Below are 26,930 nucleotides of genomic sequence, written 5' to 3'. Positions count from 1 at the left end.
AATAGGAATATAAAATGTTGACGTGGTTTAACCGTAACTGCACAAATATAAGGGGATGAGAAGGGCACGGTAACAGAAGGGCAGACAATCTACCTCCTTGGTCTAATATCACTGAGCATCTTTCTTCTTTCGATGAATTTCATAAATTAAAAAAATAATAATAAAATATGCGAATTACATTTACATTTTTTGGGTTTGACGTGCTTTTCAAATTAAGTGGTGAAGTTTTAATTATAAGCGGAGGGAGAGCTTAGGCTTGAAATGGAGCTAGGATACCGGTATTTTTCCCTCCCTGGATCCGAGTCTTTCTCTTCTCCTGGACCGAGAGTTACCAAATTCATCTCGTGTTACATGTCGCGGGGTTTGCTCCACGCCCCACAGAATGTTTGGTAAATTTTTTTGTAAAAGTGTTTTTGAAACAAAAAAGAAACAGTATTATAGTGTTTGATAAACTTTTATGTGAAACAGATGTGAAAAAAAGTTGGTTTTTCAAAGCTGAGTTTTGCAGCTTTGTGTTTTTGGCTTTTTTTCACCTAAAACTGTGAAAAAAAACTGAAGCTGAATGTTTACCAAACATAAAAAAGCTCCCAGCTTTTTTTAATAGCCACTTTTTATTTATTTATTTTTTTATTTATTTTTTTTTTCAGAATCACCTCAGTACCAAACTAGGGCTAAGAGATTTTGAAATTGTATCAATTTATATTTTTTGTCTTGACCATTACGGATTACTTATAAATAAAGGAGGTTTTTCAACGTAGAGAACCTTCTTTAACTCGACAAACAACCCAAAACGCTCTACAAGAAACCTTGCTCATATCCATGAGAAAAAAAAAATTCAGATAAGTGTTGACAACTGGCGACATCTTCAATTTGGATTAATAGCAGTGGAGCCGTATAACAGGCGATTCAAAGCACCTTCAGTTAAGATCAGTGAATAACACTATAACTGATTGGTTGATTATCTATTGAAGTCACCTTCAGTTAAGATCAGTGAATAACACTATAACTGATTGGTTGATTATCTATTTAAGTCTCTGTGGACGAAGAACTCTCATTTTTCTCATCTCAAAATGCTATCTCATTAAATACCCAGTTACCCCTTGTTCGGCGCAATGAAGACCTAGTAACCTTGTCTTTATATTCTAGAACCCAAGGCTAAGACATGTTTGTTCATCGGTTGTAATCACTTCGGTGCAGAAGTCAGCAACGTATTCAATACCACCGCCACATCTATTTTATTCGTTCGACTGAGTTCAGAAGCGAGTTGGCACACCGCATTCACAAGCAGGACGTATGTGATACCCCGTCCTCAATTTAAGTATTTTATTTCATTTATAGAAGTATTTCAGATATCTAGTTGAAGTTAGTTTGTTATATTGTCAGGTTTTGAGAAAAATGAAATGACAAATATTTTTGTCATTTTAAATTTTATTTGACCTTTTGGGTCAACTATTGAGTTGGTTAGATAGAGCTCAACCTCACAAACGTATCAGTGAAATCTATTTGTGAATCAGAGTTGAAACGAATAAATTAAAAGTGTTTTAATTTGGAACGCATTTTGGTCATTTGGACCAAAATGTGCTATTAATGAAAAATTTGACCTTCAGAAGTCAGAAGACCCAACTTTCCTATTTTGGAAAGTCGACTCAGAAGCCAGAGCCATTCCTGAACCCCATTAACTTAATTCGAAGCACCAACCTGCATGACCCACGTGTTTTTAGACGTGTCTAAAGCTGACCAATACCCACCTTAGTATTTTTAAGATTTGACTAAAGCACTTTGATTAATATTCACCTCAACAATTTTTGTTAAGTTAAATTACATGTCATTATTATATTTTTTGAATTTAACTTTTAATTGCTTGATGGGTTTTTCTTATTTAGTGGAGATATTAGTTACTAATATATTTTCTCTTCTTCCAAATACGTTTTTTCGATCATAATATTTTTTTGTTCTACATACATTAACATTATCTCTTTTTCCAAAATGCTTTGTTTTTATTGATTATTTTTCCAAATAGTTGGTGATCCAACATAAAAGTTATGTGTAATTTTTTCAATATTTTTGTGAAACTATTTTCCTTTGTTGTTTTTTTACTTAGAGTTGTTGATGAACTATTATTAGGTACAATACATTGTATATATGTAATCAATGGGTACATTTGAATTCGTAAAAATCGTTAATTGGTACATTTATTGCAGTTTTGGGACGTTTGATTTGGTACATTATTTTTTATTTTGGTACGTTCAATTTCGTACACATTGTTTATTTATGTTTATATTGTTGTTAGTCCTACTTTCTCTTAATGTACTAAAAGAAAAACTGATTTGGTAAAAAAAAAAATATATATTAAACCCGTTTTGGAAAAAATATATATTTAAATCATAGATAATCATTGCTAAATTGTAGGGATATTGTGACGATAAATTGAACCAATCACCTTTTTTTTACAATTATCTCTAAAGGAGGAGAAAGTAATAAAAATGTTAGATTATAAGAAATTTGTTTCAGTATGATGTGTATATTTTTGGAGTGAGATTTTAGGAATTATAGTGTAGTGACAGGTCATGCAATTTTGGTATAGAAAATGATTAATTCTAATACATATAGCATGATTTTGTTTTTTATTTTTTTTAAAATGTTTAATCAAATTTCTAAAAAGCATATATGTTTAGTCTAAAAAATTCAAAATCAGCAAGCCTATATCAAATATCCCAATAATTAAATTAAAACGTCATACCTAACGAAAGAGGCAGTAACTGAGACAGGAAGGGCGCATGCGCATTTTGACCACCCATTGAATTAAGTGATCGAAATGAGTTTTATATCAGGACACTAATAGTCACAGAATCCACCAACTATATAATTAACAATCACATTCGTCAAGGAAAGATTGTGTGTTATTGTTGTTTAAGTGTTGTAATGTGTTCCAATGGAAAAAAACTGTTATATTTTGAAAATTAATATTATAATATGAATTACCAACAAAGTTAATGTCTTTTAGACAAATAAAAAAATAAGACCAATTACATTTTTTTAACAGAAAAGACTAATTACATTTTACATCTTCAAGTTTGAGGTGATTTTTAGTGATTTTTAAATTAGACATGAGATTTCAATTTTTTCGCATTACCCTCTAAGGTTTTGAATTGTATCTAAACACACATTTCCTTTATTTGAACATCTATTATTCATTAAATTGATGAGTTTTTAGGTTATGTGGTGCAACGTGGTTTACATGTCGATCCAGTTACAGGTTTTATGCTCACCATGTCATAAATTTAATGAAGATTCAAATCCTAAGTCAATCAAAATGTGTAAATTGATACAATTTCAAAACCTTAATGCTTATGAGACAATATAAGAAAATTAAAACCTCGTGATCTATTTTGAAATTCACTCAAAAATAAAGAGTGTGAAATGTAGTTAACATGATAGGACAACATAAGAAATTCAAAAATTCAAAATGATGAAACCTGATGACCACATAAAGTTATAAAAATAAAAAATATGACCGGAATATTTACATGCTCGACGTACTAATATTCATTTTAATTTATTACGACTATAGGGGACCCAAATTGCATGACCACTATAAAAGCAGCATGAAACATCTCACTTTGCCACCCATCAGTTTCCTCACCTAGTAGAGATCAGAAAAGTACTGCACAGCATCTTTTGTACCAGTGAAACTAATGGGTTCCTTAACACTTCCAAAGCTTCCTACCATCAATTTCTCCATCGATGCCTTGAAGCCTGGCTCAAGTTCTTGGCTGTCCACCTCCAAACAAGTTCGATATGCACTCGAAGAGTACGGTTGTTTCGTGGCGCAGTACGATCAAGTTTCTGCACAACTTCTGAACAATATCTTTGGGCAGGCCAAAGATTTGTTTGAGGTTCCTTTGGAAAACAAAGTGAAGAACGTTAGTGATGAACCATATCGTGGGTATATTGGACCCAACCACCTCATGCCACTCTATGAAGGTATCGCCATTGATAATGTCACATCCCCACAAGAAACTCAGAAGTTCAAAAATCTCATGTGGCCCGATGGAAAGAGCAATTTCTGGTAAGCAGTTGTAGTGTTCTTTGTATTTTACATGTTGGTTAAATTAAAAACAAAATGCTTTCTTGCCAAATTGTCTACATTCTAAACTGTGAATCTGTTGATCCTGTTGATTATTATCTAGAAGATGGTCTAATTCCTAGTCTACCAACATAACTAAATTATTTTCTTATTTCTAAAGTCATATTCAGGATTATTGCTTCTAGAAAAAATAAAGACGCTTGCGTGACGGCGAAAACATTTATGACTGCAACTTTCAGAAAAACATGAAAATAATTCTCGCTTATAAAAGCGCTTTTAGAAGTTGCTTGTTCAATTAATAAACACTTCCAGCTGTATTTCTAAAAAGCACTTCTAATAAAAGCATAAGCATAAATTTTACTTGAAGCAGTGTCAAACATGTCTAAAAAGAGAACACAACCCATTTAACATAAATCAAACGTTGAATTTCGTTTAAAATGTATCATACATAGTTATAATTTTTTTTTCTTCTTGTTTTGCTGCAGTGAAACTACAGATTCATTTGCCCAATTATTATCAGAGTTGGAGCACAAAGTTGAACAAATGCTATTTAAAAGCTATGGAGCAGAAAAGCAGTACGAGTCTGTTGCTAGTGCCAACAGCCACCTTCTTAGATTCCTCAAGTATAATAAACCAGAGGAAGCTGATCGTGCTACCTTGAGATTTGCGAGCCATACAGACAAGAACTTCACCACCATCGTCGTTCAACACGACGTTGGTGGTTTGGAGGTTAAGACCAAGGATGGTGACTGGATTAACATTGAGTCCGCACCTTCACAGTTCTTGTTCATGGCCGGTGATGGATTGCAGGTTTGTTCCCATTGCCATATAATTAAATACCATCAAGTACTTAGCTTTCAATTACAATATATACTAGTGCTACTTAGCTCAGCTAACTCCCTATTAGTTTTTTAATTATTCTATTATTTCTATATTCTTGTCTTCAACAATATATACCTGACCAATTCAACATACACCTATTTCATATACAAATGGGAGGAAAATACAAAAATGTCAGCTAGTTAGGTGATAATACACTAATTTACGCATTGTTTGATGTGGGCGTGCTACAAATAGTAACAATTTTGTTTTTGTTATTTTGACTTGGTTTGATTAGGTATGGAGCAATGATAGAATAAAAGCATGTCATCATCGAGTGAAGCATTGTGGAGATAAGACGAGGTACTCGCTTGGGTTGTTTACATTCAACAACGGAATAATACAGGTACCAGAAGAACTGGTGGACGAGAGGCACCCACTGCTCTATAACCCATTGGTTAGTCTTGAGTATATGAGGTTTCACAGTAGAGGTGAGGCCAGGAATTTAGTCTCTCCTCTCAAGACCTTTTGTGGTATTACAAATTCTACAGCCTAATATGCAAGACTGAGGAGGACTCAACCTTGATGCTGGATAATAATACTTTTTTGTTTTGATGCTGGATAGTAATATATTGTAGTATTGGCATGAAACGTTACACCCATACCATACAAAGCCTCCTGCAAGTGTAAATATATTATTTGCTTTCTAAACCTCTCCTAGCTATCATTGTTCACAAAAGAAAAAAGCGAGGCCTGAAAGAAGGCAACCCAATAAACAAAGTCCAAACCAGTACAAATGAAATCAGTAGGAAAAAGTTATCACAAGTCGCAAGTAGTTTATAGTTCAGATGATTGAGAACATTCATTACTGTATTTGATCGTTTTGTTTGATTTCCTAACTCGCAATATCTGTTGTGTTAGAAATGGGTTAATTACAATTTACACCTTCTAGTTTAGAGCAAGTAACATTTTGGTCCCTACCTGTAAAAGAACTCTTTCTTAATTGACCTGTCTTTCTCGTATATGGAGTCATATTGATGTTGAATTGTTAACAAATGTTATATGGACATCAAAAAAAGATTTATTATAATAAAATTCTTAACCTACATACATATAGAAATATGGACCATGGTGACCTAATATGTGACTAGAAAAAAGCTGAAATGCCTATAAGTGTCTTTCTAATCTCTAGAAGGATGGACTGTCGTGGCTTCGCCACCAGCTGATTCCTTTTAAAAAATAATAACAGTTAAGTTGATTATTGGATGGATTGAAGCGTCAATAGCAAAACAATTTCTAGCTTTAAGAGTAATTGCGACGGGTGGATAAGGTCTTCCTGCTCCACTTATTGATATGTGATTTTCACGCACCTCTTTTAACTTCTCTCATCTCTCTTTAATATTTGGCCATCTAATTGAATGGATCAAATAAAATCAACGAACACGATTCAACAGAAGTATGTGAGAAGTTAAAAGGAATGTGTTTATTTATTTCTGATGACCTGCGTTTGACATGGTTTCGCTTGTTTTTTTTTTTTTTGGTAAAAATGGTTTCGCTTGTTTTAGTGCTTTTGCTTAGCATGTTGTTCTGTGTGCCTTTTTTAGGATCAAATATATACTATTATTTAATTATCAGTGGAAAGATCCTAATTAAAACCAGTCATTCTCATTTCTCAAAAGAGTGCTCTAACATGCACTGTTCTAGCATCAAATATAAGTAATCCATGCTGTCTCTAATGGAACTTTAATTTGCAAATAAAGATTGATCCAAATACAAGCAAACTAATCAATCTAACAATTAGCCAAACTCATGAAGCTATCTAGGCTCGCTGGATATATAGGAATATGAGTCAACCTTATAGTATTTGAAATATTTTGGTTAGAAAATCTGCTTCCAATTTGATTCGATCAAAAATCACCACTACTGAAACCTATTTGAGTGAATAACTAATATTGGGCTCAATTCAGTAAAGGCCAAGTTTGCAAAAAACTTATTGGCTTTCGGCTGGTGAAGGAGGCAACCCATGGTGAATATAATACTATTACTTGGCAGCTAATAGGCAACAAGCCTATGAGAGCAACTTCAGCGTTGCAAATGCCCACCTCGGGCTCTCGGGCCATCGATTCGTGCCAGGCCTATTGCTCAGGACCCCTCCTGCACTGAAGCCCGCATGGACTGGAGTTGATCGCCCCAACAATTTGCTCCTGTGCAATCTACGGTCCATCGGGCTAAAGGCCCTGCTGGACTTGCTCTGATGGAAGTGACAACGGGTAGAGAGCAGCTCACCCTCAATAAAAAGTACTTTTTCATGGCAAGGATAGGTAAATATAAAAAAGCAAATGGTGACTCAATTTGTTCCATAAGCCATCACCAAGAGGGAAGTACACTAAAAAAAGAGAAGGTTTGGACATCCGGGCTAAAAGGTCTATAAAAGCAGCAAAGATTGCAAGTAGAAAGCTCTCTCAACACACTCAACTCTGAACTTGACACCAAAAAATTAGATAGCTTTGTTTTGTTTATCCTTTTTCAAGTTATAGATCCACCATAGAAAAGCCTTTTCTTGTCAATTTTAGAAGCTCTGCTGCACATTCCTTTTGTAATACTAAATCCTTTTTGTAAACCTTTGTTGTTATTCTATTTTATAAAAGCACCAGCCATTGTAAAACACAAGAAGAAGTGACCCACATGAGATAAACCTTGCCCAACAAGGTTGTAACCTTGTCCAAATGTCCTTTATTTGCATTTGTGTAAAGTGGATCTGACTTCTATGCATCTTATTTAGTCTTCATGTCATTTCCATTGCTTTCTTTAAAGGTTTTTCTATATGTTTTATCATGTAAAACTGATTGCTCTTATTTCCTTGTTGTTACTAAGGAAAGCACTTAAAAGAACATGAACTTTCTTATAATTGGTCATATGATATTCAACTGAAATCCTTGTTTACAAGGCAAGAAAAAGAACTTGATACAAATTTAACCCATCTGTAAGCAATTCGATTAAATTAAGAAGTTGTGACTTGTGGTGCAAGTAATCAATGAATCTAATAATAAAAAAGACAGTATGTTAAACAAAGACAACAGTGGCACGTTCAGTTCTATATTAGTTTTGATTGTGAGCCTGAAGACCTAATAAAGGCCTCACAAATGCACCATTCAAACTAATTTCAAACTCATGTTGTAGTGAACCAAACAGCAAACCTTGCCCGACAGGCAAGACATGGGGAGTTGTATAAGGGACAATCTAGCCTGAACAAAACCAAAATGTGCCATGTTGGCTTGCTACCTAACACAAGTTCTCCATCTGCCGTTTTGCCCTTCCATGTGCGAGTATGTGTTAGGGGTGATCTCCACACACACATTTTACCATTTTAGTATACATTATGTTAATTTCTATCATTTAATTCTCCTTAGTCGTATTCAAATTAACAGCGAGAGAATGTGTAAGAAGAGAAAATAGAGTGTGAAAATGTTTTTTTTTTTAGCCAAAATGGTCTCTGAGATTAATATAACTTCTCTTTTTGGTCAAAATGGTCTCTGAGATGGTTATTTCGTGAAAAATCTCTATTAACCAAGGACCAAAATAACAAAAATACTTTCAAATTAGTAAACAATGGGCCAAAATAGTTTTACAAAATTGAGGGTATTTTTGTCATTTTGTCATTATTAACGAAATTTTTTAACATAAGGACCAAAATGCTTGACAATAAACAAACTCAGGATCTAGTTCTATTAATTTTAAATCTCAATTTTAAATCTCATGGACCAAATAAAAAATTATGTCAATCTCATAAATCATTCTAACTAAAAAACCGTGTGAAAATCATTTTACTATAGAATATAGTTTTTCACTTAGAAATACTCATCCTTTAAGTACATGTCAATAATACCTGACAATAAAATTTCTCCAGCATGTGAATGCAAGATTCCGAGCTTCTAGACTTAGCATAGGCATTCTACAGGCTTGAAATTCATGCATCCATGTCGATTGCATGTCAATAAGTAGTTTAGTTTACGTGTGTTTTATATTCTTATTATTGGCATGATAAATTATTGAAATCTTTTTCACATTTTATTGACATGTAGGTCCAACTAATAGGTCTATAAATTATTCCCTGCCGACCTAAATTTATTAATCTAAATAAAGATATGTAGTAAACTTCGAGAAACTTTATGTATCCGTCTAAAGTTAGCCTTTCTAGAAACATTTCACAAAGAAATAGTATTGAAATAATTACAAGAGCGCATCCAAATATCCTGAATAACTGATGGTCTAGTCTGATCAGTGACGGAGCCACTTGGGGTCAGGGTTAGTTCAGGTCCATTCGAAAATTTTTCTAATGTATATCAATTATGTGCAAGATTAGACAATAAATAACATGGGTCGGTGAGTATAATTTGTTAGTTTCAAACAAGCATGGATTCAAAACTTGCTGGTCCTTACATATATATTTTTGTTTATCTTAAACCCAGCCTTATATCTAGCCTTATGTTTTACCATATAAATATTAATTTCTTTTTTGTCAGTTCATATATATGAAGGTCTATACGATTTAGAGGAAGATCCAGTTACATTGAAAGAAAATATCATAGTAATATAGTTTTACGCCATGACTTTAACTTTTTATTTGAATATAGTGTGGTAATCCTATCAAAACTCGTAAACAACTTTTGTTCTTATAATATAATTGTCTCAATACTAAACTTTTCATATAAATTCCATGTTTGATTATAATTTCCCCAAAACAAAATGATGATCTCATTGATCGTAGGATAAAAAATTATGATCCAATCATTTATCATGAAAAAAAATCAAGGCACGTAATTGATTACACATAAGGTTTTTATTCACGACGGTAAATTTCTTACTAAAATACATAAGGTCTTTTATTCAGGTTTCGAATTCAAATATCCCTCCTCTATTTAGATTAAACAAATTTCATGTTGCACAAATTCTATTGATTGCAAGATTAAAATAGCGCCCGTCTAATACATATAATTTCTATGTCTTGTTGTTTGGCCCCGGTATTAGGGGTTTTCACTATATAGACCATTAGGAAACCCTTGCGTTGCGTTATTCCCACTATCATTTGTTGCGCCACATACGTAGACTAGCTTACTGGCATCTTTTCACTTGCCAACTTGACATTCGGCGGTGAAGTGATTGGTGTCCAGTCGAAGCTACACAAGTTCTCAGAGTAAAGTGCACCATCCTTCTCGGTTGGTCTTGGTTATCCAATCCAATCCCTCCAAGCACCTTTTCGACTTGCTTTGTGTCCCATCTTGGGTCCCTCCAGTTGACTTCGAGTCACTAAGCAGCGCGAATGACATTTGAGTAGACCTTTCTTTAGAGGCTTGTGCGATAAAGCTGTTAGTTTGCCACATGCTCTTGTCTCGACATTTAATGCATAAGAGTGACGAGTTGTTGGTCTCTCATGCTTGGGTGTGCCCCACCCTAAGCTTCTTGGGCTATTGGCCTTCATAACTTTGCCTTGGGCTTCTTCATGGCTCCCTTCATGTCTGATACTCTTAGACGGGCCTAAAAGTGCCCAGTATTAACAGTACACACCTCTTGCATAAGAATTTGGAGCAATTTTGGACATGATTAGAGCTTTGAGTTGTATCGGTATAACCGTATTAGGTTACAGTGTAGCCATGATGGTGCTATGGGTATAAACAAAACGAAGTGATGGGTGTAGTTGGAGCCCATTTGGTTGGTTAGTTTGATTAATTAATTTTCAAGTTCTATAATTTGGTGATTGGATCTCTTCAAGATCTATATGTTGAAGAGTAGAGCTATATTATTTGTTGGATCTACTATCAATTAGTGCTCTTGGATCATGCAGTGATCTGGAGTGACAATTAGCTCAACGAGCTTCATGTTTCCCGTGAAAAATTTGATTGAATTTCATCTCACACGTATTTGTACTATTGACTTCATCTATTCTATTGATCCTCTTGCTCCTTCAGTTCTTAGTGAGATAGGTATTTCCAACTCATTATCTTGATAGTTTGTTTGCAATGTATTTTACTAGATACTATTATTTTTTGTTGGGAGCTTAGATACTGTTACAACTGTTGGAAATTTTGAGTAGAAATTTCATTGTCCCACATTGGCCATTTCCAAAAGGTTTCCTCACTTTATAAGGATTTGTCCCTTATAGATAATGATTGGAGTGATGGACCATGGAGAATGAAATTGGGCTCAACCTTGGGGATGGGTTTTAGGGTGTACTAATTAATTGATAATTAATATATATAATTAATTAAATTATTTTTTATATGAACAAACTCATCTTTTCAGATGAAGTCTAAGAGCGTATGAAAATATATGAAAACTGATGGAACAACACACCTCTTGCGTTGAACAGTCGCCTCCCAAAAACATGTATGTTGCGAACAGACATATGTTCACTATAAATACATGCATCTGCATATCATTTAGAGCATTGAAAATCATCAATCCTTATATACCAAGCATACTGAGAGTACCACAAATAAATTCGCCACAAGTCAAGTTTTCTGGTGCTGGAATTCTGACTTGATCGTTGAATCTTGGTGAAGTACACGTCCGTAGAACTATAAGCACTGAGTAGGAACGAAATTTTTGTTTCAAGGATATTGCGATATGCAAGCCTCGATCTTCAATATTTCTGTTTAATATTATTTCATTGTTCATACTCTGTTATTTATTTATTTATTATTTATTAGCATACATAAAATTATCATTGATTGTTGATATTTATCCAACAATCTTGAAACAGAAATTCATGGATCAATAATCTGTGAATGTGAATGGCGCTGTGCCAAAATACTCTGAAAAGCCTAAGAAGTTCAAGGGGTTGGATTTCAAGAGATGGCAACAGAAGATGTTGTTTTTCCTGACAACTATGAATCTTGCTCATGTTGTCAAGGAAGAAGCTCTGAAGTTTAATGAAAATCCAATGACGAAAGAGACTGTCATGGCAATTGAAGCTTGGAATCACTCTGAGTTTTGTTGTAGGAATTATATTCTGAATAGTTTGGATGACAATCTCTACAACATTTATTCTCTGTGCAAGACTGCAAAGGAGTTGTGGGAATCCCTGGAGAAAAAGTACAAGATTGATGATGCTGGTTCAAAGAAATTTGTTATCGGTAAGTTTCTCAAATATACTATGGTGGATTCAAAATATGTTGTCTCTCAGGTCGAAGAAATCTAGAAATTGATCTATGAACTACACTCCAAGGGATGCGAGATTAATAAGCATTTCCAAGTTGGGGCGATAATCAAGAAATTGCCAACTTCCTAGAATGATTTCAAAATTTATCTCAAGCACAAGTGTTGTGAGATGAATATAGAGGATTTGATTTTGAGGCTACGAGTGGAAGAATATCACAAAAAGGCAGACTGTTCTGGTGAGTTTGCTGCCATTGAAGCCAATGCGAATTATGTTGAGGGAGGAACCTCCAAGGCCAAGCCGAAGAATAATAAAGCTCCAAAAACCAAGCAGTTGGTACAAATCTGCCTTTGCTCCCAAAGGCAAGAATCTGAAAAAGATTAAGGGCGCCCGCTATGTGTGTGGCAAATCTAGTCATAAGGCACAAGATTGTTATCATCGTAAGGATGAAAATGATATCAACAGAAACAACAACAACCATGCTAATATGGCAATCACCGATGAAAAGTTGGCTGTTGTTGTGTTCGAGGTCAACATGGTCTCCAAGTTGAGTGAATGGCTAATGGATACTGGTGCTACCAAGCACATCTACGCTGATAGAAATATGTTCACTAAATACCATCCTGCTGCCTCTAGAGAAAAGCTGTATATGGGCAATTTTGCCTCATTTGCGATGGAGGGCAAAGGCAAAGTGCTACTCAAATTCCGTTCTGGAAAGAGTCTCACCTTGCTGAATGTGCTGCATGTTCCTGAAATAAGGAGGAACTTGGTTTCTGGACCTATTTTGATTGCTATGAGCTTTAAACTTGTATTTGAATTCAACAAATTTGTACTTACCAAGGGTGAAATGTTTGTTGGAAATGGTTATATGGCTGATGGCCTCATGAAACTCAATGTAATTGCCGTTAATGATGCTAATAAAATAGATACTTCTACTTATATTGTTGAGTCTTCTAATATTTGGCATGCTAGATTAGGACATGTTAATTTTCATTCCATGCAAAGAATGGTTAAATTAGAATTATTACCCAAATTCGAAATTGATTTTAATTATAAGTGTGAAACATGTATTGAATTGAAATTTGCTAGGCAAATGAGAAAGTCAATTCTGGAAAGATCAAATGAATTACTTGGATTAATTCATAGTGATCTTTGTGACTTTAAATCCACACCAACTCGTGGAGGAAAGAATTATTATGTCACTTTTATTGATGATTCCAGTAAGTATTGCTATATTTATTTGATTCATAGCAATGACAAAGCTTTGAATATGTTTAAGACATATAAAGCCGAAGTTGAAAATCAACTTGAAAGAAAAATCAAAGCACTTAGATCCGATAGAGGAGGAGAGTATGAGTCTATTGCCTTCTTAGATTTTTGTGCACAACATGGAATTATACATCAAACAACGACTCCATACACACCACAACAAAATGCTGTTGCCGAGAGGAAAAATAGAACATTTAAGGATATGATTAATTCCATGTTAAATTGTTTTGGGCTTCCACACAGTTTGTGGGATGAAGCTTTACTTACTGCAAATACCATATTCAATAAGGTTTCTCAAAAGAAGATGGACGAGTCATGTTATGAATTATGGAAAGGACATAAACCCACTTATAAAACCCTCAAAGTGTGGGGTTGCTTAGCAAAAGTGCAAGTTTCGTTACTAAAAAGAACAAAACTAGGACCTAAAACTATTGATCGTGTATTCATTGGATATGCAAATAATAGTGCTGCTTATAGGTTCCTTATTGTAAAATCTTCGATTTCTGATATTCATGTTAACACTATTTTAGAATCGGCAGATGCAGAATTCTTTAGGATATATTTCCTTACAAAGAAAATAAATCCGGTTCTAATACAAAGAGGATTCATGATCATAGTCATGATGAGGCCTCTTCTTCTCATATCCAAGAAAATGATGTGGAACCAAGAAGAGGAAAAAGAACCAAAGTTTCTAAAAACTTTGGACCAGATTTCATTGCTTACTTGTCCAAGAATGAACCTCGAACTTTTAAAGAAGCAATGTCTTCTTTTGACGCTCCTTTATGGAAGGAAGCAATTAAAAGTGAAATGGAATCCATTATGAAAAAATAACACATGGGAATTGGTTGATTTACCTCCTAGTAATAAACCAATTGGTCATAAATGGATTTTCAAGAAGAAACTTAAGGCGGTTGGAACCATTGACATGTTCAAGGCACGTTTAGTTGCCAAAGGTTATCGCCAAAAGGAAGGGTTGGATTATTTCGACACCTATTCTCCAGTTTCTCGCATAATGTCAATTAGGATGTTAATAGCAATTGCAGCTGTATACAACTTTGATATACATCAAATGGATGTAAAATATCATTTTTAAATGGAGAACTAGATGAAGAAATATACATGGAACAACTTGAAGGGTTCGTGCTTAAAGGACATGAACACAAAGTGTGCAAACTAGTTAAGTCATTATATAGACTTAAACAAGCTCCAAAACAATGACACGAGAAATTTGATCATACTTTGTTGACATATGGGTTCAAAATAAATGAATGATAAATGTGTCTACATTAAGAGTAATGATAAAACTTGTGTTATTGTCTGCTTATATGTGGATGATATGCTCATAATGGGAAGTGATAAAAATGTAATAAACAAAATAAAGAAAATGTTAAATTCAAGTTTTGACATGAAAGACTTAGGTCAAGCCGATGTCATTTTAGGAATTCAAATTAAGAGAATAGTGAAAGGTATGTCCTTACACAATCCCATTATGCAGAAAAAATATTACGAAGATTTGGTCAATTTGACTGCAAACCTGCAACAACTCCTTTTGATACTGGATGCAAGTTGGAGAAAAATAAAGGCAATGCCATATCTCAACTTGAATATTCTCAAGTAATTGGTAGTCTAATGTACTTGATGAATTCAACTAGGCCTGACTTAACTTATGCAGTAAGTAGGTTTAGTAGATATACAAGTAATCCTGCATAAGAGCATTGGGATGCTTTAGTAAGAGTGTTAAAATATTTGAAAAATACACTTGACTATAGATTACACTACACAAAGTATCCACCTGTTGTAGAAGGCTTCAGTGATGCTAATTGGATTTCTGACACTACATAATCCAAGTCGACAAGTGGATATGTTTTTACCTTAGGAGATGCAGCAATATCTTGGAAATCCTCTAAGCAGAAATGTATAGCTTGTTCCACCATAGAGTAAGAGTTTATAGGTTTAGACTTGGCTGGAGAAGAAGCAGAATGGCTCAAACATTTTCTGGAGGATATTCTAATGTGGCCAAAGCCTGTAACTACTATATGTATACATTGTGACAGTATGACCACACAATCAAGGGCCAAAAGTCATGTATACAACGGGAAGTCGCGACACATCAGGCGTCGGCATAATACTCTTAAGAAGTTGCTCTCCAATGGAATAATATCCATTGATTGTGTGAAGTCAAAGGAAAATATAGCTGATCATTTGACAAAAAGCCTACCAAGAGAGCAAATATTATTTACGTCGAGGGCAATTGGTCTCAAGCCAATTCAATGAATCGGACTGGGTAGAAACCTAACCTAACTGATTGGAGATCCCATGGTTTAGGTTCAATAGGCAAACTGGTTGAGTTTGATTCAAAAGTTGAACACGCAACCTACCTATTCTTATGATAAAATGTGTGTTGTCTGTTGAGTTCGAGGGGTTATGTTTTATACATTTGATGACATTAATATCTTGTTATCAAGAGGAATATGGCAGACTATTCTTAATTAATGTCACCTATATAGGAGTAAATGGGGCCGCATTTATGAAAATTGAAATGGCTAAATTCTCTAAAGCTCCTACGAAATTCGGGATTTGTTCAGGGCCAAAATGAAAACAATTGTATGAATTGACGTGTGGCAAACATGATATGTATGTAGCATATTGTCTCGGTTTACTACTACGGTGGACAGTGTTTCCTCATTTTATAAGACTTTGTCCCTTATAGATACTGATTGGAGTGATGGACCATGGAGAATGAAATTAGGCTCAACCTTCGGGTTAGGCTTTGGAGTGTACTAATTAATTGATAATTAATTAATAATTAATATATAATTAATTATCAAGATGGGCCTTGGACCTTAGGGCTCTGAAAATTAAATTCTTTAATTAATTATTTTTAATTAATTTCAAATTTAATTAAATTATTTTTTATATAAACAGACTCATCTTTTCAGATGAAGTCTGAAAGCGTATGAAAATATCTGAGAAATAGATGGAGCAACACACCCCTTGCGTTGAACAATCGCCTCCCAAAAAAATGTCTATTGCGAACAGACATATGTTCACTATAAATACATGCATCTGCATATCATTCGGAGCATTGAAAATCATCAATCCTTATATACCAAGCATACTGAGAGTACTACAAATAAATTTGTCAGAAGTCAAGTTTTCTGATGTTGGAATTCTGACTTGATCGTTGAATCTTGGTGAAGCAGACATCCGTAAAACTATAAGCACTAAGTAGGGATGAAATTTCTGTTTCAAAGACATTGCGGTACGCAAGCCTCGATCCTCAATATTTCTGTTTAATATTATTTCATTGTCCATACTCTATTATTTATTTATTCGCATTTATTATTTATTAGCATACATAAAATTATCATTGATTGTTGATATTTATCTAACAACTTATAAGAACCCCTTTTAGAGTTGTTCTTCATGAATATGTATATTCTGATACCCGTTTCTTCATGAAATTGATATAGATTTTTTTTTTTTTAAAGTAGTATTAATAAAAATACAATAAAAAAAAAGTACAGTTACAGTTTCTTTTACTTTGATAAAATTTTAAAAGCTCTTTTGAAAGTGCCTTTAAAATGGGTGAAAATGCTTTTGGTGAATTTTTTTTTGTTTTAGAATCAATCATTGGTAAATATGCAAGTGTAACCTGAAAAATGCTCCAAGTGCTTTTGAAATTTAAAAATATTTTCTCTAAAAACGGTTTTAATTATTTTTAAAAAAATTTCAAACGAGTACTAAATATAAAATCCAGCAAAAAAAAAGAAAAAAAAAAGAAAGAAAGAAAGATAATTTTGTTAGTCCAAGTACTATTTTTGCTGGACATATTTTTCTCAATCTCTTGTAAACAACGGTGGACTTCTTTGGTTTTTTTCATTTTGGTCAGAGTTGGTGGACTTGTTCCAAGCACGAAAGATGAAAAGGTGTCCAGAAGGCTATACCTTTAGTACATACATATAAAAGAACTGCCCTTTTTCATGAGTTTGAAATTATCATATTCTTGTTAATTACTTTAGTGCATAAGATAATCTATCCAAGTCTCAGCGGACAAAAAACTCTCATTTCTCTCGTCTCAAGAGGTTATCTCATTAGCTTCGATGAAGTGAGGTGTTACCTGATTACCCCTTGTTCGGCACAACGAAAGCCGAATCAGTTATTAAACTTCACATTGATCTAGTAACCTTGTCTTCAGATTCTAGAACCCAAGGCTAAGACATGTTCCTTCATCGGCCATAATTGCTTCGATGCAAAAGTCAGCAGTGTATTCAATACTACCGCCACATCTATTTTATTTGCCTGACTGAGTTTGGCACACCTGCATTCATAAGCAAGACATATGTGATACCCTGTCCTAAATTTTTGTATTTTATTTCATTTTTAGAAGTATTTCAGATGTTTTAATTGAAGTTATCTTGTTAAATTGTCTGGTTTTAAGAAAAATGAAATGACGAGTATTTTTGTCATTTCAAATTTTATTCAGCCTTTTGGGTCAACTATTGAGTTGGTTAGGTAGAGCTCGATCCCACGAGCATTTTGTGAAATCCGTTTGTGAATCGGACTTGAAACGAAGAAGTTAGAAGCATTTTAATTTGAAAGGCATTTTGGTCATTTGGACCAAAAGGTGCTATTAATGGAGAAGTTAGAAGCATTTTAATTTGGAAAGTCGACCCAGAAGCCATGAGCCATTCCAAACCCCCATCGACCCCAATTCGAAGCATTGACCCACATGGCCAACGTATTTTTAGATGTGAATCCTGACCAAATCCAACATAACTCTTTTAATGCCGCCACCACCATCTTGAAGCTCTCACTTGCCTCTACAAAATCTAGCTAAGAACCAACTCGATAAACCACTACATGTGGCGGTGCGAGCCACGAAAGTCGAGGGTTCCGACAGTGGTTGTAGGAATGACTCTGCTTGGTTAATCCGCAATGGAGGGTCACTACCTACATGGTTACTTGTCCCCAGGAGTGATTCTGCTTGGTAACCCATAATGGTGGACAATATCCTATTCGGTTATCTATTGTAGGCTTCGGTTGAATTGTGTCTCTCTAAAGTCTTAGTTTATTACATCTGCGAAAGAAGTGATTGAAGGTTTGTGTGGCTCAACATAGAAATAGTTTAATTGAATATTTACTTGATATAGTGTATCTAAAGTGAATGAATTCAGATGTGACTCATTCTTACTTGATACAAAAAGAGATGCAATGATGAAAGATATACTGATCTCATTCATACAAGTGATTGTTTGATTGATGTGTGTCATTCCTATACAAATTTGGGTTATGTGATGACTAATTGTTATCTCAAAAAATGTGTGGTGAGGTTCGGAATTAAAAACTATGTCTATACATATTAATGAGGCGTATGATGGTTAAATTACGAAATATGTAGTAATTAGACCTTTGTGATCATTCTGAAAACGATGAAAGGCAAGTGATTACAATCAAAATATAGATCCCAAACATTCTAACATTACATCAAACTTTGACTTATTGACTTTTCTCTGACTGAATTAGGGCTCATTTGGATATACTTTTAAAACGACTGAAAGCGCTTCTAGAGAAAATATTTTTGGGTTCCAAAAGCACTTAAAGTGCTTTCTGCAAGAAGTACCAGTTATGTGCTTCTTCTAGGAAGCACTTTAAGTGCTTTTCTAGGATTTACTTGCATCTTTACTAATGATTGGTTCTAAAAACATTTTCACTAAAAGCGCTTTCAGTCATTTCAAAAGCACATCCAAACGAGTTCTTATTGGTTAAATTGATGAGGCATCCTTCTACCTTTTCACATATTTAACGATGTCATCAAATTTTTAGACAACAATGTATTATATTTACACTTAGTGGGTAGGGAAATAAATTAGTTACATACTCGTCATTTACGAGATTCGAATTTAAGACCTCAAACTTACAAGTCAGGAATAATACCACAATTTAATTCTAAATAAAACAATAAATTTGATCAAAAATATAAATTGATACAATTTTAATACTTTATAGTGTAAAAAATTAAGAGGAAATTAGAATCCCTTACAATTTTTCTATATCATCTAGACTAAAATTTTGTGCCGTTTAAGATTTGATTAAAGTGCTTTGAACAATAGCCACCTTAGCATTTTCTATTAAGTTAAATTACATGTCATTATTATATTTTTTGAAAGTAAAGTAATTTTTGAATTTATCGTTTTAGTTGCTTGATGCGTTTTCCTTATTTAGTTATTAATATATTTTCTCTTCTTCTAAATATATTTCTTTATCATTTTTTTTGTCTACATACGTAAACATTATCTCTTTTTCCAAAATGATTTGTTTTTATCGATATTTTTTTCCATATTGTCGGTGATCCAACATAAAAAGTTGTGTGTAATTTTTTCTATATTTTTTGTGAAACTACTTTTCTTTGTTTTTTTTGTTTTTGTTTTTGTTTTTTTAACATATAGGTGTTGACGAACATTATTAGGTACAATGCTTTGTGTATATATAATCTGTGGATATGTTTGAATTTGTAAAGATCGTTGATTAATAAGTTTATTTGCAGTTTTGAACGTTTGATTTGGTATATTATTTTTTATTTTGGGACGTTATGATTTCGTACATATTGTTTATTGGTACATTTATATTGTTGTCAGTCTATTTTCTCTTAATGTACAAAAAGAAAAACTTATTTTGATGCATTTGATTTCGTGGAATTTAAAAATATTTTAAACCCATTTTGGAAAAAAAAAATCTTTTAAAATGGGTGATCCATTGGAAAGTTACTCGTGAGTTCCCAGAAACAAAACTATGGGCGTGACCCAAAAAGGACAATATCGTGCTACGATGGAGCCGGTCTGGGATGTGACATGGAATCTTACCACATTTTGTTTTACAATTATCTAAAGAGAGAAAGAGTAATTAAAAGGCTAGATTATAAGAAATTTGTTTCAATACGACTCGTATTTTTTTTCTCATGAGATTTTAGGAATTATGGGGTAGTGGCAGGTCATGTAATTTTGATATAAAGCTTGATTAGTTTTGATACATATAGCACTAAAATTTAACAAAAAATATTAATCAAATCTCTAAAAAATATAGATATTTAATTAAAAAAAATTAAAACTAAGACGCCTATATAAAAAATCTCAATAATTAAATTGAAACGTGATACCTAATGAAGGGTGTAAATTATAGCTGGCCATATAGAATAGAATAATATGAATGCATTATCCTTGAACGTGCCCGAGTGAAATTGTAGATCTTGCATGCAGCGCACGTGGATGAGTAAAAAATGAAAATATATTAATAAGATTCAAAGAAAGCAAGCGCAGAGAGAGAGAGAGAGAGAGAGAGAGAGAGAGAGAGAGAGAGAGAGAGAGGCAATAACTGAGACAGGAAGGGCGCACGCGGATTTTGACCACCCATTGAATTAAGTGATCGAAAGTTCTGTTTCAGTGCACTGCTAGCCGCAGACTCCACCAACCATGTAATTAACAATCACATTTGTCACGGAAAGATTGTGTGTAATTGTTGTTTAAGTGTTATAATATGTTCCAATGGAAAAAATAGAAGTTATATTTTGAAAATTAATATTATAATATGAATTACCGACAAAGTTAATTTGTCTTTTAGATTAATAAAAAATAAAGACTTAAGTACATTTTTTGTAACAAAAAAGACTAATTACATTTTATATCTTCAAGTTTGAGGTGATTTTTAAATTAGGCATGAGATTTCAATTTTCTCGCATTATCCTCTATGGTTTTGAAATTGTATCAAAATACACATTTCTTATATTTGAACATCTCATTATCCATTAAATTGATGAGTTGTTATGTCACATCCCGGCTCGGGACGGATCACTTTCCGGGCCCACTCCACCACCGTAGCACGATATTGTCCGCTTTGGGCCCCGACCACGCCCTCACGGTTTTGTTTTTGGGAACTCACACGAGAACTTCCCAATGGGTCATCCATTCTGGGAATGCTCTCGCGTGCTACTCGCTTAACTTCGGAGTTCCCATGGAACCCAAAGCCAGTGAGCTCCCAAAAGGCCTCGTGCTAGGTAGGGATGGGAATATACATTTAAGGATCGCTCTCCTGGGCGATGTGGGATGTCACAATCCACCCCCCTTAGGGGCCTGACGTCCTCGTCGGCACATATGCGACCAGGGTTAGGCTCTGATACCAAATGTCACATCCCGGCCCTGGGCGGATCACTTCCCGGGCCCGCTCCACCACCGTAGCACGATATTGTCCGCTTTGGGCCCCGACCACGCCCTCACGGTTTTGTTTTTGGGAACTCACACGAGAACTTCCCAATGGGTCACCCATCCTGGGAATGCTCTTGCGCGCTACTCGCTTAACTTCGGAGTTCCCATGGAACCTGTCACATCCCAGCCCGGGGGGGGACCACTTCTCGGGCCCGCTCCACCACCGTAGCACGATATTGTCCGTTTTGGGCTTACCATTCCCTCACGATTTTGTTTTTGGGAACTCACGAGCAACTTCCCAGTGGGTCACCCATCATGGGATTGCTCAAGCCCCCTTCTCGCTTAACTTCGGAGTTCCGATGGAACCCGAAGCCAGTGAGCTCCCAAAAGGCCTTGTGTTAGGTAGAGATGAGAATATACATATAAGGATCACTCCCCTGGACGATGTGGGATGTCACAATCCACCCCCCTTAGAGGCCCGACGTCCTCGTCGGCACACACGCGGCCAGGGCTAGGCTCTGATACCATATTGTCACATCCCAGCCCGGGGCGGATCACTTCCCGGGCCCGCTCCACTACCGTAGCACGATATTGTCCGCTTTAAGCTTACCATTCCCTCACGGTTTTGTTTTTGGGAACTCACTAGCAACTTCCCAGTGGGTCACCCATCACGGGATTGCTCTAGCCCCCTTCTCGCTTAACTTTGGAGTTCCTACGGAACCCGAAGCCAGTGAGCTCCCAAAAGGCCTCGTGCTAGGTAGGGATTGGAATATACATTTAAGGATCACTCCCCTGGGCAATGTGGGATGTCACAATCCACCCCCCTTAGGGGCCCGACGTCCTCGTCGGCACATTTGTGGCCAGGGATTGGCTCTGATACCAATTTGTCATATCCCGGCCCGGGGCGGATCACTTCCCGGGCCCGCTCCACCACCGTAGCACGATATTGTCCGCTTTGGGCTTACCATTCCTTCACGGTTTTGTTTTTGGGAACTCACGAGCAACTTCCCAGTGGGTCACCCATCATGGGATTGCTCAAGCCCCCTTCTCGCTTAACTTCGGAGTTCCAATGAAACTCGAAGCCAGTGAGCTCCCAAAAGGCATCGTGTTAGGTAGAGATGGGAATATACATATAATGATCACTCCCTTGGGCGATGTGGGATGTCATAGAACCCAAAGCCAGTGAGCTCCCAAAAGGCCTCGTGCTAGGTAGGGATAAGAATATACATTTAAGGATCGCTCCCCTGGACGATGTGGGATGTCACATGTTAGGTTATGTGGTGCAATGTGGCTTATAAGTCAATGCAGTTGCGGATTTTATGCTCACCATATCATAAATTTAATGAAGATTCAAAAAATTCGTTAATCAAAATGTGTAAATTGATACAATTTCAAAACATTAAGACTTATGAGACAATATTAAAAAATTAAAACCTCGTGACCCATTTTGAAACTCACTCAAAAATAAAAAGTGCGAAATGTAGTTAATATGATATAAAATAGAACCACATAAGAAATTCAAAAATTCAAAAATTCAAAATGATGAAACCTGGTGACCACATAAAGTTATAAAAATAAAAAATTTGACCGGAATATTTTACATGCTCGACACACTAATATTCATTTTAATTTATTAGGACTATAGGGGAGCCAAGTTGAATGAAAACCACTATAAAAGCAGCATGAAACATCTCACTTTGCCACCCATCAGTTTCCTCAGCAAGTAGAGATCAGAAAAGTACTGCATAGCATCTCAGTACCAGTGAAACTAATGGGTTCCTTAACACTTCCAAAGCTTCCTACCATCAATTTCTCCGTCGATGCCTTGAAGCCTGGCTCAAGTTCTTGGCTGTCCACCTCCAAACAAGTCCGATATGCACTCGAAGAGTACGGTTGTTTCGTGGCGCAGTACGATCAAGTTTCTGCACAACTTCTGAACAATATCTTTGGGCAGGCCAAAGATTTGTTTGAGGTTCCTTTGGAAAACAAAGTGAAGAACGTTAGTGATGAACCATATCGTGGGTATATTGGACCCAACCACCTCATGCCACTCTATGAAGGTATCGCCATTGATAATGTCACATCCCCACAAGAAACTCAGAAGTTCAAAAATCTCATGTGGCCCGATGGAAAGAGCAATTTCTGGTAAGCAATTCTAGTGTTCTTCGTGTTGTACATGGTTAAATTTTGTTTTTTTTAAAAAAAAAAAAGCTCTCTTGCCAAATTGTCTACATTCTAAACTGTGAATCTGTTGATCCTGTTGATTATTATCTAGATGATGATCTAATTCCTAGTCTACCAACATAACTAAATTATTTTCTTGTTTCTAAAGTCATATTTAGGATTGCTTTAGAAGAAATAAAGAGGCTTTCCTGACGGCGAAAACATTTGCGACTGCAACTTCAGAAAAACATAAAAATAATTTTTGCTTGTAAAAGCGCTTTTTGAAGTTGCTTATTTAATTAACAAACACTTCAATTGTTTTCCTAAACAACATTTCTAATAAAAGCGCTCATGAGCATAAGTTTTACTTACAGAAGCAGTGTCAAACATGTCTAAAAAGAGAACACAACCCATTTAACATAAATCAAACGTTGAATTTCATAATTTATTATACATAGTTATAATTTTTTTTTCATGTTTTGCTCCAGTGAAACTACAGATTCATTTGCCCAATTATTATCAGAGTTGGAGCACAAAGTGGAACAAATGCTATACGAAAGCTTCGGAGCAGAAAAGCAGTACGAATCTGTTGCTAGTGCCAACAGCCACCTTCTTAGATTCCTCAAGTATAATAAACCAGAGGAAGCTGATCGTGCTACCTTGAGATTTGCGAGCCATACAGACAAGAACTTCACCACCATCGTCGTTCAACACGACGTCGGTGGTTTGGAGGTTAAAACCAAGGATGGTGACTGGATTAACATTGAGTCCGCACCTTCACAGTTCTTATTCATGGCTGGTGATGGATTGCAGGTTTGTTCTCATTCCCATATAATTAAATACCATCAAGTACTTAGTTTTCAATTACTATATACTAGTGCTACTTAGCTCAGCTAATGCTACTTATCTCAGCTAACTCCCTATTAATTTTTTAATTATTTTATTATTTCTAACTTTTTGTCTTCGACAATATATACCTGATGTATTAACGTACAGATTTGGATCCTCTCCTACGCTAATGGAGAGGATCCTACTCATCAATCATCCTAGATCATTGGATTTTTATCCAACGGCTACAATCATTACAACTTTAAAGACACCCCCTGTTTGTAGCCGTTGGATAAAAATCCAACAACTTAAGATGATTGATGAGGAGGATCCTCTCCATTAGCTCAGGAGAGGATCCAAGTCCTTAACATACACCTTCTTTATATACAAATGTGAGGAAAATACAAAAATGTCTGCCAGTTTGGTGGTAATACACTAGTTTACGCATTGTTTGACGTGGACGTGCTACAAATAGTAACAATTTTTGTTTGTTATTTGACTTGGTTTGATTAGGTATGGAGTAATGACAGAATAAAAGCTTGTGATCATCGAGTGAAGCATTGTGGAGACAAGACGAGGTACTCACTTGGGTTGTTTACATTCAATAACGGAAAAATACAAGTACCAGAAGAACTGGTGGACGAGACGCACCCACTGCTCTATAACCCATTGGATAGTCTTGAGTATATAAGGTTTCACAGTAGGGGTGAGGCCAGGAATTTAGTCTCTCCTGTCAAGACCTTTTGCGGTGTTACAAATTCTACAGCCTAGTATGCAGGACTGAGGAGGCCTCAACCTTGATGCTGGTTAATAATATTTTTTTTGTGTTGATTAGTGATAAATGTACTATTAGGAGCAGCAGGAATCTTTCTTTTTAATTATTTAATTTCCAAATGCATGCATTAGCATGTGCTTAATTTGTGGGATTTCATGGCTGCTTCCTTCTTGGAAGGGAGCACTCCAAAATGGTGTATAATAGTTTACATCTATGTGTAATAAAGCATTCAACTTTGATTTTCTTCACCGTTCCCGTGACTATGGGTAATAAAGCATTCATCTTGGGAGAAGTTTATAATTAAGTAAAAATACTATGTATATACATATTTATGGGATGGATTCGTGACATCATTTTTTTCTATATAATTTTTGACACAAGTTTTTGTGGAGCCATTCCATAATGTATATCGACGATCCGAACCGTTTATCTTTTAGAACGTCATTCATAGATCATCCCTTCAAAAAATTGGACAAATCAAAAGCCATAAGACATTCATTCATAGTGAAGAAAATGAATGAATACGTTTCTAAAAGAAACCGTAATAATTTAACGGCCATATGGTATCAGATTTGTGTGATTTTTGCAGACGATCTATGAATGATGATCTAAGAAATAGATGGTTAGGATCGTTGGAATACATTATGGAGTGGGCTTCATAAAAACTTGTGTTAAAAATTGTGTAAAAAAAAAATGGTATCACGAACATGCGCCCAATAGAACTTCAACGATCCGAACTGTTTATTTTGTAAGTCTCGTTTCATAGATCATCCTTACAAAAATTCAATTCAATCCGAAACCATTTGCTTATTTAATTATCAAGATAAAATTTCATTGTTTTCTACTTAACAAAGTATTCGTTAATTTCATTGAACTCAATTAGATATCTTAAACATTTCCGATTTGGCTAATACTTTGTAAGGATGATTTATGAGGTGCAACTTGAAAAATGGACAATTGGATCGTTAAAGTTAATTTGATGTGGTGTGGATTCCACAACTAATCTCTATTTTTATAAAAAAAAAAAAAAAATGTGGTGTAGATTTCACAATTAATTTCTATTTTTATAAAAAAAATTGGGATCCATTCCCTTAAAGGTTTCCTATATATATATATATAGTTGCAAGAATTCTTTTAAGACCGAGATCTTCTAGATGTGTATATGTAATGTCATTCATAAATAAAATATCGTGCTTTTCTTCTTTTTTTTTTTTTTTTTTTAAAGGACTTTGACCACAAAAAGATAAGAGAAATTTTATTTGAACCCATATAACTTCTTTTTACACCCAACTTAAATTTTAAATGTGAAGTGTCTTTTTTATCCTATTGCACAATTACCATAAAGTATAAGATAAAATTAACAAGAAAACTAAAATGTATCAATAAACTCACATTCAATAATCAAATCTTGCTATTATGCAATCTTTCTCTTATGTCCTATTCTGGCTAAAATCCTAATACGCTCTCATAGAGAAAATAAGCTATTTTTGACAAATACATAATGATTTTAAAGTTTTTGATCTTCCAATTAAAGTATGAATTGATTCATGAGTTTTTATTTTATTTTAATTATTTTATGAACTCAAAGAAAAAATTCACTCGATGTCCCATCCTTGGCGCATCTCAGGATCTGAT

The 26,930-nt window shown here is 34.9% G+C and overlaps 2 protein-coding genes across 2 annotated transcripts; both read left to right on the top strand.

Moving 5' to 3' along the window:
- The first annotated feature begins 3,639 nt into the window (after positions 1–3,639).
- Positions 3,640–5,617, top strand: LOC137743937 (deoxypodophyllotoxin synthase). Its single transcript, XM_068483867.2, has 3 exons — positions 3,640–4,069; positions 4,573–4,897; positions 5,205–5,617. The coding sequence occupies exons 1-3, from the start codon at positions 3,696–3,698 to the stop codon at positions 5,460–5,462; spliced, it is 957 nt and encodes a 318-aa protein (XP_068339968.2). The 5' UTR covers positions 3,640–3,695; the 3' UTR covers positions 5,463–5,617.
- A 17,598-nt stretch (positions 5,618–23,215) lies between these two features.
- On the top strand, positions 23,216–25,543 carry LOC137743627 (deoxypodophyllotoxin synthase). The gene is made up of 3 exons (XM_068483552.2): positions 23,216–23,674; positions 24,181–24,505; positions 25,034–25,543. The coding sequence occupies exons 1-3, from the start codon at positions 23,301–23,303 to the stop codon at positions 25,289–25,291; spliced, it is 957 nt and encodes a 318-aa protein (XP_068339653.2). The 5' UTR covers positions 23,216–23,300; the 3' UTR covers positions 25,292–25,543.
- The last annotated feature ends 1,387 nt before the right edge of the window (positions 25,544–26,930 follow it).

The sequence above is a fragment of the Pyrus communis genome, chromosome 11 (genome assembly GCF_041283825.1).
Source record: "Pyrus communis isolate YQ-2024b chromosome 11, ASM4128382v1, whole genome shotgun sequence".
NCBI classification, from domain to species: Eukaryota; Viridiplantae; Streptophyta; class Magnoliopsida; order Rosales; family Rosaceae; genus Pyrus; species Pyrus communis.
This window is presented reverse-complemented; position numbering and strand designations above follow the sequence as displayed.